This window comes from Neolamprologus brichardi, chromosome 3 (genome assembly GCF_056152115.1).
Source record: "Neolamprologus brichardi isolate AB-2024 chromosome 3, ASM5615211v1, whole genome shotgun sequence".
Classification (NCBI taxonomy): Eukaryota; Metazoa; Chordata; class Actinopteri; order Cichliformes; family Cichlidae; genus Neolamprologus; species Neolamprologus brichardi.
The window spans coordinates 15,642,713-15,658,118 of record NC_142106.1 but is presented as its reverse complement, the minus strand read 5'-3'; the positions used below and the strand labels follow the sequence as shown (position 1 = coordinate 15,658,118).

The 15,406-nt window shown below is 39.7% G+C and overlaps 1 protein-coding gene across 1 annotated transcript; it reads right to left on the bottom strand.

The window, feature by feature from the left end:
• Positions 1-8,819: 8,819 nt before the first annotated feature.
• Positions 8,820-15,322, bottom strand: LOC102776097 (alpha-tectorin-like). The gene is made up of 13 exons (XM_087838159.1): positions 15,277-15,322; positions 13,336-13,637; positions 12,958-13,114; positions 12,743-12,830; positions 12,569-12,631; positions 12,226-12,425; positions 11,963-12,094; positions 11,682-11,869; positions 10,588-10,739; positions 10,241-10,486; positions 9,999-10,158; positions 9,719-9,804; positions 8,820-9,394 (listed from the first exon to the last, which is right to left on the bottom strand). The coding sequence occupies exons 1-13, from the start codon at positions 15,320-15,322 to the stop codon at positions 9,379-9,381; spliced, it is 1,836 nt and encodes a 611-aa protein (XP_087694285.1). The 3' UTR covers positions 8,820-9,378.
• Between the last annotated feature and the right edge of the window lie 84 nt (positions 15,323-15,406).

Below are 15,406 nucleotides of genomic sequence, written 5' to 3'. Positions count from 1 at the left end.
GCGGTCCACACCCCAGAGGAGAGAAGAGGTGGAGGTGGAGTCCACAGTGGAGCTACCTGATGTGAAGTGCTCGCTACTGATTCAGCACTGTGTGGGTCAGCACCACAGGGGAACAATGAACTGTGTGAAGAAAAAAAAATCAATAACAATGACACATCTGAAATCACTGTTTCTAATTTAAAGCAGTGAAAAGCAAAAAGTGAAAAAAGTACAAAAAAAATGTTGATTTTAGAAAAAATACAGAAAAAAACAGAACATGTGATCAGACAGACTACGACAGGCCTACTCTCATATTCTCAGATATTTCACAGGACTTCATAAACTCTGTCCTACGTCAACTTTCCAGATAAGAAACAAATATCTCTGCACTATCAAGAAAAAGCTGGGCTGTCCTTGGCCCTACAACCAACACATCCAGGCAGAGTTTATTGTACTCACAAAGGCTCCACGGAGACTAAAGTTTATTTAGGTGTTACCAGAGAAATGGGTTAACCCCCCACCAACAAAAACAGTGGATTATTATTCCAGTAATCCATTTGTTGGTAATAAATACAGTCTAAATGGAAAATGAATCTAAACTTTTCCCTTGTGTTTGGAAAATATATGCAAGAAATCTCATAAATTTATTCATCTGAAACAGAGTCACTTTGAATTCTGCAATCATCAACACCTGAAGGTTTCTCCAGTAAAATTATGGTAGAAAGAACCACAATGAAACATCACCATGAAATAAGTCAAAACCCATCAAACTCTGTTTGTTCCCATAGCAAAAACACACATTACATGTTAATGTTAGCATTCGAGGATAGTATTACGAGCAACTTTAGGAAATTCACAGACACAGAGTTTGTAGAAGGCAACATCGCATTCAGCATATGTTGAATCGAATATGAATTTTCATTGTTTATCTAATTTGATAGAACAACAACAATCCTGCATGACTTCAGAAATCATGTTTCCACTAAGTATTTACATCGTAATGCAAATGAAAATCACATGGGAAAAAATGGTTATCATTAACAGATGAAAGGCTTTGGTTATTACTGGTATTAAACATGAGATATTTAGTTAGAAAATTGTAGGATTTGTAACTTAGGTTTCAACCTTAGTTTTTACGTCACTTTTTTGTTTTTGTTCTTTTTTTAGTCATTTTTGTTATCTTCATAAATGGTCTTCTTCTATTTCTTCTTTGCCTTTTGCCTGTGACTTGTCTGGATTACTGTATTTCTTATGCTACCAGCTTTTGTGTGTAACAGCTGCTAGCTTAAAGATAACTATTTGAATTTTTGGATTTTACTCTGCGGCCAAGCATCCTTCACTTGGTTGGCTATTGTCATCACTTGATCCCTTAAAATGTAAATCAGCTCTAAGATGCTTCTTTTAGAATAATCTGAACAGAGGAAACCTACAAGGATATTCATATTACAGATTTAAAAGGGAACTCTGGAGCAGAGTGGGTTTGAGAGTATCTCAGGGTCTTGGTCATTAGTGAGCGGAGAGTGGATCGAGAGACTAACCGATGGTTTGGTGTGGTGTCTGCAGTGGTGCTGAACAGTTGGATCAGGAGGAAAGAGGAGGAAGGAGAAAAGCTTGAAAAGCTTTCTATAGTCAGTTTATCCATTATTTGAATATCATATGATGCATTTGAGTACACAGTGTATTTGCACATTATCATATTTGTGTTATATGCGTGGTATCTTGTTACCTTGACAAAAATATTGTGTTGGAATCAGTATACGTCACTGTGGGGGTTTGTATAAAGCAGTCAAAGCCTGGCGTAAACATAACATTAGATAAAAAAAGGAAAAACTAACATTTTCTAAAAAGCAGAAAAAGCAACTCGAGTTGTTGTATCTATGTCATAAACACATCTACATACTTGTGCATATATAGATATAATAACAAACAGCAGCACACAATCAGCGTAAACCCCATGTACCTTCATAATTATATTGAATACTGTACCTTAAGGACCTGACAATATTAAAGAGAAAACCCCAACAATTAGATGAAGCCCCTATCAGCAAGGACTCGCAAAAGTGATGTAAAAACACATAGTGAATGAAAGTGGCTGAGTGATGAAGAAATGCTCAGTGCATTATGGGAATCCCCCAGCACCCTGGGCCTAGTGCAGTGTAACTAAGGGAGGAATCCTAACTACATATCAAAAAGGAAAGTTTTAAGCTTAATTTTAACAGTGGATGCCTGTCTCCCAAATCCAGACTGTCTCCCTTTCTATTGTTAATTATCCTAGGAACCCAATATCATAGCAAAGTGTATCATAGACATGTTTCAGTACTGCATACAGAAATTTCAGTACCAGCAGGGGGAGATAATATATTTAAAGACAAGATATTGCTAGTGAGCATGTAAGGAATGAAGTACATGCCAGGATAGCCAAATAATAGTGATTTACACTAGTTGATCTTAAAAGTAATAAATAAACCAAGTATTTTTTTCAGGATGATTCTAATTATATTACGCAAATAGAAGAAAACAGTCCTACATATTTGTTTAATATGTGCATTGAAGGACATGTCCTGGTCAAAAATGACTCCAAGGTTCCTCACAGTGTGACTGGAGGCCAAGGTAATGCAATCCAGATTGAAAATCTGATTACATACCATATTTCTAAGAATTTCGGGGCAATAATTTCAGTTTATCTGAGATTAGAAGCAGAAAATTAGAGGCCATCGAGGTCTTTATGTCTTTAACCTCCTAGGACCTGGCGTCCACATATGTGGACATCACATTTTGGGTTATTTAGACCAAAGTACTCAATTTTGCTCTGCAAGGGCCTGATATCCACTTACAAGGACATTATACTGTACTGTTCTATCGAAATTTTAAACGAATATGTGGCTCTCATTTTTCTTAGAAACAAAGATTAGGTTAAAAAAAAAAATCTAGTAAATCTTTGTTTTTACATTCATCAGGTCCCAATCAGCCCAAATATCAAAGAGAAATTAAAAATGCATGCTGTGGAAGAGTTCGGGTCTTAGGTTAAGACATTCCTGCAGCTTACTGAATGAGCATGGTCACATAAAAGAGGCTGTGCTCGCAGCATCTGACCAATCACAGACATGGAAATGTTTACTGGCAGTGTCTTTGATACAAGAATTAAAAAAATTGTCCGTGATTCAGTGCTTTTGCCCTAATGACGTTGACTTTTTCTTCATTACTATATCAACAATATAGTCATATTTTAGCAGTGACCTACAGAAAACCTCCTGCTGTACAATACAATGCAAAAATACCCATTTTATTTCTCTTACATGCAGTGTTATCTAAATAAATTGAATTACACAAAAAACGTTCTCTTTGTGAGGTTTTAATTTGCCATTGAAAAAAGGAGCAACCAGCAGTACAGAGTATGGCAGCAGTATGCATGGCATTTGACAAAGAAGGATAACAGGCATAGTTATCTTTCTGCCAAGGTCACAGAATACAGTCAGAATGTTGCATGCATAAGATAGGTTGTACAGTTGAGTATGTCTTGTATTGTAAGATTATATGAACACAGAACATTATTATGGAGCCTAAAGCACTAAATTCTTTTAACTGTCATCATGTTGCTGGTTTGCATATCAGTAATATACAAGCTGGCTCATTTAATACTTTCTTTGTCTTGATGCATGCGGAATCATCCAGGTAGGGAAATCCCATAAAGTTAATTCTGTTCATCTGGACGTAGCGTTTTAGGTGGCAGAGACGTTTTGTCACTCATCCAAGTGACTTATTCAGTCTCCAAGACTGAAGATGTGTGCAGTGTTATAGCAATCTGAAATAAATTTACACACAAACAGGTCCACTTTGTGTTTCTCTCACTGAAAACGCTACGTTGAGATGAATAAAATAAACTTTTTGAGACTTCCTTTGTTGTCAATCAAGGTGATGCTCTTTCTCTTATGCTATTTACAATATGTTTAAACAATTTAGGTAATACGTTGTATGACTCACTCCAGTGTTTTGTTGTATGCCAGTGATATTCCCCTTACTATCCGAGTACAGGAGTTATGTGCAAAGCAAGGTGAATTTGCTTTGCAAGTTGTTCTTGTTAAAGATCAGTTAATGTTAGCCATGAAAAATTATGTTTTTACCTGAACAGCATTCTCTGTGTCTTAACAATTGCAGGAAAGTTACTCAACAGTTTTCAGTAGCTGTTGAAAGATATATTTTTAAGTGAAAAGCCAGAATTCACACTAAAATCAGAATCAGAATATTTTATTGATCCCTAGGGGAAATTATTTGAAGCCAATCAAAACAACATTAAACTACTACCTGTGAAACCTCCCTGTGATAATCAAACTTTATAACACCTCTTATCACATCTGTAACATTTTCACTTGTACTATTTTGTCTATACTGCACATATTATTGCTTTAAACTTTGGGATATTTCATTATAATATAGCATTTATATTTAAATCTTTCATTTGTCGATGTATTTTTATAGAGAATTTTCCATTTTAATATATATTTTAAGTGAAATTCGGTAGCAATATAGATTCCCTCTGGGAATTATAAAGTCTTATTATCATTCTGAAACATCTCTGAAATTAAATTTATAAAGACATCAGATGTATTTAGCTGTACCATTGGTAACAGAAAGTGTTCCTTGGCCTTCGAGTTTAACAGATTTTAAAAAATAAAATAAAAACCATCAGCTTCTGATTATTGAGAGTGCCACTTGGAGAATGTTCTTTAACATTTGCAGCTTGGTCTGTTATTCGACACAGTAACATGAAGGATTATAACAACACACTTACAGTTCAGCTGTGAAGAGATTTTAGATATCTCTTAAATGATCATCTCAGGGCTATCACAGTGAGGTTTCTCCAAGCCCCCTGCCTCTACTTTTCGCATTTTGTTTTGAAGAAAGAAAACCCAACCCCAAGTGTAATAACAGCAGCAACACCAAAAACTATAACAAAACTGACAATGACAATCCATCCATCCTCTGTGTGTCCTCCTGTCTGACCTGCAGGTGAGAAACAGGTGTGAGGTGTCAGCTGTCAGGTAGGTGATGAGTGAAGAACAGAACAGAATCCATTTCCTCTTCAAACTGCTGTCAGACATTATCTACTGCACTCTGATCACATCACTCAGACCAGCTGCTTTCTACAACCCCCCAAAAAAGACAAATTATGGAATTTCCAACAAGGTATTGTAATCTACAACTCTTGCACCAAGTTTTGAACATAATAATGAAGCTGAAAAATTCGATTGCAATGTCCATGAGAAGAATTACTTTTGTCATGCCTTACTTTGGTGTGGTTTGCAAAGTGCTTCAGAAAGATCAGGAAATCTGTTTCTTGCACTCATCCTGATTTATTTCCACTACCAATACTTCCTACAGGCCTATGTCTGACAAAGTGGTCTGCATAACGTATGCATGGGAACGCAAACATTAGTGGTGTTTGGTTTTTTGCTTTTATGTAACGGTTGTGTTGCTTTTTGAGAAAAATAAAAATACACCTACCCAGTTAAGTTAGGTGAGTGTCCAGCTGAGCTTTTTAAGTTCTTCCTTCTGGCACTCTTTTATTATTTTGCCTTTCTTATTTTTGGAGTAATCCTGGGCAGAGATATTTTCCCTGTTTGGGGGTAGGCAATTCAGGGCTCCAGTAGCTGAAGTTCGGCCTTTCAAGTTGCCTCGAGCCCAGCACGCTCCAGAAGATAGGTAGGTAAAGATTGGTGTGCTTAGGAACTGGGTAAGTTGTATTTGTTAATGTGTATGCAGCAAGAGGTAAGTTGGTCAGTTAAAGTAAGTTGTGGAGTTCACCATTAATTGGTTAGTTGTTGGTTAGTCTCTGAGTCAGTTGGCAGAGGTGGTTTTCTAATTAGGGTGTGTTTGCAAAGCCTTCTCCGCCCCCAAAATGGATGATACAGCTATCAGTGCACAGGTGTCTAGCGGCTCGTTTGTGAGCAATAACATCCACCTGCTTCCAGTTTTCTGTGAGTCCAGTGTTCATAGCTTTTTCATTGCATTTGAATGCATAGCTGCTGCACTGTAATGGCCTCAAGACATGTGGTGCGTGATGTTGCTGTGTAAGTTGACAGGTAAGGCTCAGGAGGTTTGTTCTGGTTTATCTATGGAGGACTGCTTAGTTTATGAAAAGCTTAAAAGTGCAGTCCTCCAAGCCTATGAACTTGTACCTGAAGGCAGCAGTTTCAAGGTTTGGAGTTGGCACAGGATCAGTCCTACCTTGACTTTGCTAGGGAGAAGGCAAAATTCTTTGATAGGTGGTGCTCTGCAAGCCGGGTTAATGATTTGGGTGGTTGCTAATTGTGTCAAACTGGCACTCAAGCAGAAAGCGCATCCGAAGGGAAGGAGGCCTGATTTGAAAAAAAGTAAGCTTTGGTTCTCAAACCGACAAGGTTGCCAGGCCTAGCAAAAGACCATACTTGGGGCATAGCTGCTTAAGGAGCTCCTGTGGTCAGTGTCAGAGGTCAACTAGCCCTGAGCTGCTGCTGGTTGACAATTTCCCTGGTCCTCAAAATGGCCTGCAGGGGGACAGATCATGTATAACACCACCACTCAGACCTGCACCCCTGGCTGACAAACATGCCTGTACCCGTGACCTGAGGAATTGTCTGAAAAGCGTTTTAGTAACGCCCACTAGCTGGCAGCTGGGTTCTCCACATGTGACGGCTAAAAAACATTCCTGGCTATTACGTGGGACACTGTTTCGAGGGTTTGAGGCCAAACTCGGTTGGTGTTGTGAACCCACTGAGATGGGGTTGGCAGCTTCTGCAGGCAATACCGAACAATTGCTATGAGGTTTGGTAGGTGGAAAGCCTCCAATTTGGTGATGCAACGATTACAGACTTTTAAAAAGGGAATTATTTTCATTTTCATTCATTATTTTGGTTATCGCAACAGGTAAAACCATTTGACAAACCACGGGTTTGTATTTATGGGAGGGGGTGTTACGGCCCTAGCAGGGTCTCCTCCTGAAGTTGCCTGTGTGGGCGTGTCCTACCATCTCTCCAGCCTTAGGTGCCACCTTTTTCTTTTGTACAGCTACCTTCTATCAGCAATTAAAGGTATTTGAGCCCAGAGAAAAGTGCGCTCTGGTGCCAGAGTGCCATGTGAGTGTTGCAGCTAGTGAGCTGTATTTTGTGATTGCTTGCTCCTGCTCGGTGGAGAGGAGTGTGTTTGGTTACTAATCTCTTTTTGACTTACTTTTCAGTTTACTGACCGACGCTTGAGTTTTGTTTTGTTTCTGTAAATAGTGATAGATGCTTGTCCATCTCTTTTAGTTGAGTTATTAATAGAAACTTTAATAAAACTCTTTAATTTAACCATTTTGCCTCTCTCTCCTTTTTCCGACTCGGACACTTTTTGTTACTTTCCCCCTCACCATTTAATATTCAACATTAACCACTTCCTCTACACTTCATGACAATGTTTCTTCACTGGAGTGTTCCTTCCCCATATCTGCAGTGTTGCACTAATTTTAGTCACAGACTCAATCATTTTTTGTTTTTTGGTTGTTTTAACATGCTCTCATGTATTTCACAAAGCAAGTTTATCTTCATGTAGTCAGAGGTGTTTGTCTAGGTGCAAGCTTCACCCATGCATCCGAAACAGAAAACTCAAAACTCTTTCATTCTCCACTGATTCACCCCTTTGCTATAATCTATATGCTTGTGAGATAATTCATCTAACCACAATCAACTACTTTCTGTACCGACTCATAACCCATCAAGCTGACAGGACAACAGAAATGCATGTTTAAAACATCACAAAAGAGAATTTCCTTCACAGAGTAAATCACTTTTTTTCTTTCCTTTTTTTTTTGCTCAATCAGCAGAAAGCATCTCACAATTGTTTACTATCAAAACTACATTTATTTGATCACTGGTTGGTCATACAAGTGATCAAATATTTTTTTTTCCATCTGTTAATCTATCCATCTGTAACCTGTTGCCCTGCAACCCGGAGAGTTAAGTATCAGCAGTGGACAAACTCAGCTTCTGATAACAAGTGTCTGTTAAATTTACACTATTTTAACATTCTTGAGAGATATGAGTTTGTGAGTGTTCATGAGTGTAAGCTAGTCTTCATTGCATGAGTGGGTTAGTAAGTGAGTTAATGCATGGGTATGCCGTGGAGCTGCTTTGTCTACTTTGAGCTGCATCCGGCTTGTTTTATAAGACAATGTGAGTTAAAGAGACTCTGTTTCCAAACCTCATATTTACATGATTGTAATGGTCTGCTAACAGGTGGAAATGAAATCCACACGCCTTCACCTTTACAAAATTCTGCTACAAAACAAAGTAAGAAACCAGATGATCCCCTTTGATAATTTCACCCTGATTACACCTTCTTAAAGAGATGATTTCTACATTTTACTCAAATCACTAGAAATTTTCATCACTTTGTACCTAAATCATCTTAAATTTCAACAAACTGAGAAATATAAATGGATCATTGTTTAAAAGCTTCACTGTTCATGGATGTGTGGGACCTTTGACTTTCTACAAAGAAAACCACAAATTAAATCCATTCTCACAAAACCTTTAGTAAAACATCGGCTTGTTCCAGCTGTGGGAGTTCACAGCAGCACTGAGCTTAGCCTTTTAACATCCAGGATCCGTCAAGGCAGGCTGTCCGGTGTGTTTGCATAGCAGAAGCAAAAGCAGGAACGGGAGAACAAAAAGTGAGCTGTTTATTTGGCTGATAGAGAAAAAAAAAAAAAAAAAAACATAAAACAAATACAAGGGAAACTGGGGGATAACTAAACAAGAAACTAAATTGGGAAAAGCTAACACTAGCTACAAAAACTATGACATGAGAACATGAACATGAGCAGGAGCATGAAAAATTCTAAGACCTGACATGACATGAAGAAATACAAACAGATGAACCGACACTGAACAAACGGAGCCAGAGGACTTCAATACATAGGAGAGTAATGAAGGAAGTGGAAACACCTGGGGAAACACAGCTGACACAAATGAATATGATGCCACAGGGGAAGCAAAACTAAACACACTGAACATGGAAACCAGACCTTTAAAATAAAACAAGAAACCTGGAGAGACATGAACTGGGACACGCAAGCTTAAGACAAGAGACAGAGAGAAGGACACAGAGGAGAGAGACACAAGGGGAACCTTTATAGACAAGGACGTAACACATGAAAAAGACTCATAAACAACGAGACATGGACAATAACATAAACTAGACTAAACTTCAACTAAGACAAGCTAATAACAACCCCAGAACTTAACATTATCTCATAAGAGAAAAAAAATACACAATAACTCAAAATGCTGGGTCAAAGACGCAGGCCCAAGACAGGATCTGGATCAGGACCAATCAGAAGTCAAGGATGATCATGGAGGTCAATAACCTGTCGGTCAGTCCGAGTCACCATGGAAACCACCTGAGAAGATAAACCAGACCCCACTGTAACTGCTGAACAACCCTTCCTCCTCTCTGTGGTGTCACTTCCTTCTCCTAAATGTTTATCGTTGGTATTGGACATTTACCTTAAGCCAGGGCTTTTCACTCACTCAGCAGTATATTAAATTTATTACACGAAGACAGTTGGAAACACAATCTCATTGGTAGGAACTCAGAGAATATCTTTCTCTTAAATCGAATGGAGACATTTCTCTGTGGGAAACATGTTTGCTACACCACTAACAATCAGCACTTTGTATACGAACACTTCTCAGCACTATTAAAACAGCAGACTGTGTCTCACCTAATGAGTCCAGGCCATGCTGATGAAGGCTTCACCTTCATATTTGGACCTGGCAGATCTGCGTCTGCGTCACCTGCAGGACAAGTCTAAAGACAAAGAGAGACAAAGTCCAGACTTTAGAAGATCAACACTGATCCTTTCATTCAGGACTGAATCTGCTGAGAACATTTGAGCCTTTGAGTCAGAATAGAAACAAGAATAAGTGAAAATAATTTGTTTAATGATCGTAACAGAAGAGAGATACATTTGACTGTGTGTGTGTTTGGTAACAAAGCTGTACCGGGACACAGTTGTTCTGTTTGGGGCACAGGTGGAGTTTGCAGTGCAGGTAGACGTCACCAGAGCTCCCAGTAAACTCGAACATGTTAAAGGAGAAGTAGTTGGAGGTTCCCAGTTCGTTTTCCTCCACCTGCACAGTCTGGTCAGCAGGGTTGGCACAGCTGCTCACAGACAGGAAAACACACTTTGTTCAGGAGTCCATGAGAGAGCTCAAAACCACATGACTCTCTGAGTCTGTCTCACCCGTTTATGATCAGGTCGTATCTCGGAGTGCTGTCGGGGGATGGCTGGTCAGTTGCCCAGCAGGAGTCGGTCACCACGACAACCACGTCTCCATCCAGCCCATCAGTCTTCAGCTCCACCCAGATCTTCTGGATCAGCTGCACCTCAGTGTTGGACTCCACAGCTTGTGTGCGGCCGACGTCAGTGAAGCTCTGCATGGTCAGAGTGTAATCCCAAACTCCAGATGTGATGTGCTGGATCACAGAGCTGCAGGACACAAACACACTTCAGCTTTCTCTGACTCACAAACCTCATGAGAAGCTTCACATCTTAAAGTAATTCAAAGGAAACCAGCAGCCACCACACACCTGTCTCTGATCCTGAAGGTGGCAGTCTTGATGTCCGGCTGAGTTTGGACACAGGAGAAGTCGATGGAGATTTGGTCGAGACGAGTGATGATGTCAGAGGAGCTGTTCTGGGTCATGATGGTGTTTTTGTAGATGAGTTGACTGTTGTTGGTCTGCGGAGTCACAAAATCAGAAGTTGCTACTGACTGTTAACATTTGTCTATTCAGTTCATTAATCCCAAAGTGCGCTGAATCATTTTTTGTTCAATTAGAAAAAGTGAGTGTAAATCATGCTCTGTTTGCTTTATTTGCACACACACATGCAGCCATGTTAACTTCTTTTTTCAGTCTCTTTACAATGATTTTAATCTGAGAACATCAGAACTTTGACTACACTTTGAAGATAATGGACCTCTAACTCAGAAGTATGAAGGTAAGAAAGTGTCCTTGAATCTTTGGTCCAATGTTTATGACATCTTGTCATTGATTATAATCACAGATTTCATCAGAAACAATCTGCTAAATAGACACGTCAAAAACATCAAACTTATTCACTTTGTTCTTAAAAGCAACAACAGCAGCTTTAGTCTTCTTTCTGTCTCTACCTTTCACCGCTCGTGTCACGCAGACGAGTCAAGCACATTGAATGAAGTCACATTATTTTAACACAGCACAAACTGTGAAATTGAAATTCAATTCAATTCAATTCAATTGAAATTGAAATTGAAATTCAAGATGGCGCTGGAGTGACGGCAGCCTTTCCAAGTAGCTCTGCAACACCGCACTTTTTCTTAACTTTTAACTTTTTTTAGACTAGGCTTTCAAACTTTATTTCACTACCAAATTTCCCAGAGGAACCCACCCGAGGGATTAATAAAGTTTTATCTTATCTCTTAAACATTAGAGAGTTTCTCCTTGTACTGAATCAAACTCCTACTCTGATGTTTCTGTGTATGAACTTCACAGATCAGCAACATGACGAGAGGTCACAGAGGTCAGACGTGAAGCTGATCCCACAGAAAGATCCCAAACTGGAGCAGAGCAGGAGAAGCTCAGCAGATGCTGGAAGATGTTTGGCTGCTTGTAGAAGGTAAAGAGGAGGAGATGAAACCCACCGTGACCACCGTCCCACAGCTGTTGCTGCTGTTGAAGCTGAAGGTCACCATGTGGGTGAGCTCGTCCACCTGACCCCTGCAGGTCGGGTCATTGAGGTGTAAGGCAGAGTAGTCGATGCCTTTGTCCTCCAGGAGACAACCGACCAGAGTGACTGAAGCAGAGTCCTGCATGCAGACCGTTGGATCACCTGAATGTCACAATATCAGTCAGAAAAATCACAGTTAGAAGTTTTCCTCCATTATTCAGCCCTGTTGTCATGATGATGTCACAGCTGTTGTACCCAAAGAGTTGTTTTCTTGGTACTTGGAGGCAAAAATGGTCCGACAGAAGCAGCGGGTGTCACCACCGACCGTCTTCTCACCACAGAACTCGTGATCGCTGCAGGTCCTGTCCTGACAGAAGGCCTCAGAGGCTACAGAGGAACACACTGATGTATTATCCTGAAAACATGTGAGCTCTAAAAATCCAGAGTTCAGGTCTTTAATAAAGGAGGGCTTATTACTGTCTTATTAAGGTCTTATTAAGGTCTTATTAAGGTCTTACAGCAGCTGGTCTTTGATGTCCAGCCATCCAGAGTGTGGTTGGTTAGACTGCAGGCTCTGGCGTAGGCCTTCAGGAACTGACAGTTGAGTCCGTCCACTGCAGGATATTTGCACAAAGTGTCGGTGCAGGCGGTTATGTAGGGCTCTGGGTCGATGTCACTGTTACAGGAGGAGAAGGGCGCCTCCTTCAGGAGATTACAGCTGTACCACAGACAGAAGAAGAAGTTGAAGACAATAAAATGATCATCTGTAATCAGATGTGTTTATCTTCTGTCCGTGCTGCAGTACCACAGAGATCAAGGTACAACACAGATGTTTCCTGCTGTGTGGATCAGTCTGCTCACCGTTCAGTCACACTGGTGCAGTTGATCGTGCTGTCAGCAGGCTCACTGTACTGCATCTCACAGCTAGGGGGAGACAAACAACAAAGTTCAGGCTCATTCATACAAACACAGAATATCTGCAACATCAGCAGCAGCAGCAGCCAGAGGGACTCTGAGCTTGTGATGAGGTCTTACCTGGTGGAGCTGTACTCAGAGAGTCTCAGGTCACTCAGAGACCTGCTGGAGTTTCCACACAGACCCCGCACAGATGAACCAGCAGGTCCTACACAAGATCAGGACAGAATGAGTCAGATCAGCATCAATATTCAAACTGGACGAACACAGCAACTCAACAAATAACAGCACAGTTTACAGTTTACATTACATGAGTTAAACTTTATCTTCTGTACCTTCTAAGTGGATCTGTGCGGTGTAGCTGTCAAAGAAGACAGAGATGATGAGGTTGGAGAGCGACAGCTTGGCAGTGACTCCAGTTTGGTCCTTAGAGAGCTCCACACCATGAACCAGCTGAGATGAGCTGTCGAGGGTCAGCGTGGAGTCGTCCAGCTGCATCACAGCAGAGACAAAGTGGAGGAAACACTGAGTGAAACATGTCAAACGCACAAACAGGCCGATTTCACAGCAACAACCACTGAGTTCAGCAGCTCTGAAAGAACTGCTTCTAACAGCCCTGAGAAGAACGATGAGAGGAGACACAGCAGAGGATGAGGGAGGACTTTGGATCAGACTCCACTATGACACATGAACTGTGGCTGTAGGTCACTTACCTGAACTCTCCCACCTTGATCCAGGTGAATGTCATGCCCGTCCACACGCAGCGTCACACTGTCCAAAAAGCTCACATCTGTACGACGTCTGTCCCTGAAGTTCCCCAGAACATGGAAGCCTGGGAGTGACGGAGTCGAGAACAGAGAGTATGCACACCGATCCTGGATGGAGTTAATCTGGCCATTTATGTCAATGATAGTGGGGCTGGTAACAGTGCAGGTGGAGGCCAAAATGGTGTCCAACACGCAGCTGATAAAGGCAGAAAATTCAACATTATTCAGTTTTGTTTTGTTTTTATAGCCTTAAATCACAACAACAGTCACTTAGACATAAAGATCCTATGACCTTAGAATGAAAACTATCATGTCACGTCCTTTTTGCAACAACTTTGTCCACAGTTTGAAGGATATATGCTATCTTAACAGGAGGAAACCTGTTACACTGTAAAAAAATATTCCGTAGAAAAACGGAAAATGTCCTGGTAATTTTTTGCCAGTACATTTTCTGTTTTTTTACAGAAGTTTGACGGACATTTCTGTAAATAATAAAACGGAAAATTCTGTAGATTTACAGTATACTCTCTGTACTATTTATGGACATTTCCTTCAGCTATAAAACGGAAAATTTCGTTTATTCACAGTATATTTTCTGTATCATTAACTGATATTTTCGGTTAATAGAAAAATTGAAATTTCTGTTTATATTACTATTTCCAAGCACTTCTTTTCACTGTAACTCATTAAATATAGTTCTTTATATCCTTAAACGTACATTTCTATGCAATTACAACAGAGTGTGCTCGAAAATTCATAAATTAAAACTTAAATTAATTTGTGCTTCATACACAACAACATTGGTACAATTAATGTTAAATATTCTTTTATTCTCCTTATCTCAAACACTATACTAAAATATAACGACAGCATCCATCTTGTCATAAAATGACTAAACAGCTGATACATGAACAAAATAAGCTTTCACACGCTTTTTTATTTCCTTGAAATCAGGTTGCCCTCGTGTAAATGTGTTTATTTACATTTATTCAAGTGGCTACCAAGTGTTTTCTTCAAACAGGAAACCTGACAAACAAAAAATGTCATATTTAACGATATGTTCACATTTAATAATATCCAGAGTACCTTTTAGTTAGAATCACTGCTTTGTGGTAGTTTTGCCTCAGCCAAATGGTTAAGGTGTGGTTTACACCCAAGTCTGTCCACTTATGATACAGTATATACATGTAGTCAGTTATAGCCAAACACATTTGATTACTGAATTACATTCACTTCATTAATGAAGTGAATGTAATTCACATTTGTGTGAACATTTGTCTGAGATTAACTCTTTGGGGTCTTTACCTTACAATATAACATACTTGAGTCAAAATTTGTTGACTTTAAGTGGTGCCACATGAATAAAACTGAACAGATCTAAAGAAGATGTTCCTGAACTTTGGGTTTATTCGAACAGGACGGATGGATAACCACAGGACTTTTCCCCATATGATAACTGAAACACAAAATAAATTAGGACAGATTACTGTCCCAAACGTAAAGATAAAAGTGTACTTGTTACAAGTTACTGGACTTGTTTTGTCAGTGAGGAGCAAAGTACAATTAGAAGTGCTTGTTCTGATGAAAAGTTAAACTGTAAACAGCAGCGTAGTGAATAAGGATCTGTGTCCACGAATCCTCAGCAGTGACAACACTTAAACATCATAGTTCAAAATCCTTAATGCACACCTTTTTCTCCACGGTGTTCAAATTCTTCTAGCTGTTTAAGTAGAGGAAAATTCTGACATATTTCATGACCATTAAATGTTAGACCAGGCTCTGAAAACAAGGTTACGGTTACAAACAAAAACCTCTGCTTGTGCGCACAGACCCTAAATCACAACAAATAAGACAATAGTAAGACAAATTACTACAAAGTCTTGTTACCACTCTTCATATACCAGTGTGACAAAGTCCTGAATGCAGCCTGCATGTTAGTACATCAAGGTCCAACTGAGCTTTAAATAAAATACACTCAGCTTTTCCTTGGATTTTCAGAGTTGCTCAGTCGAGTGTA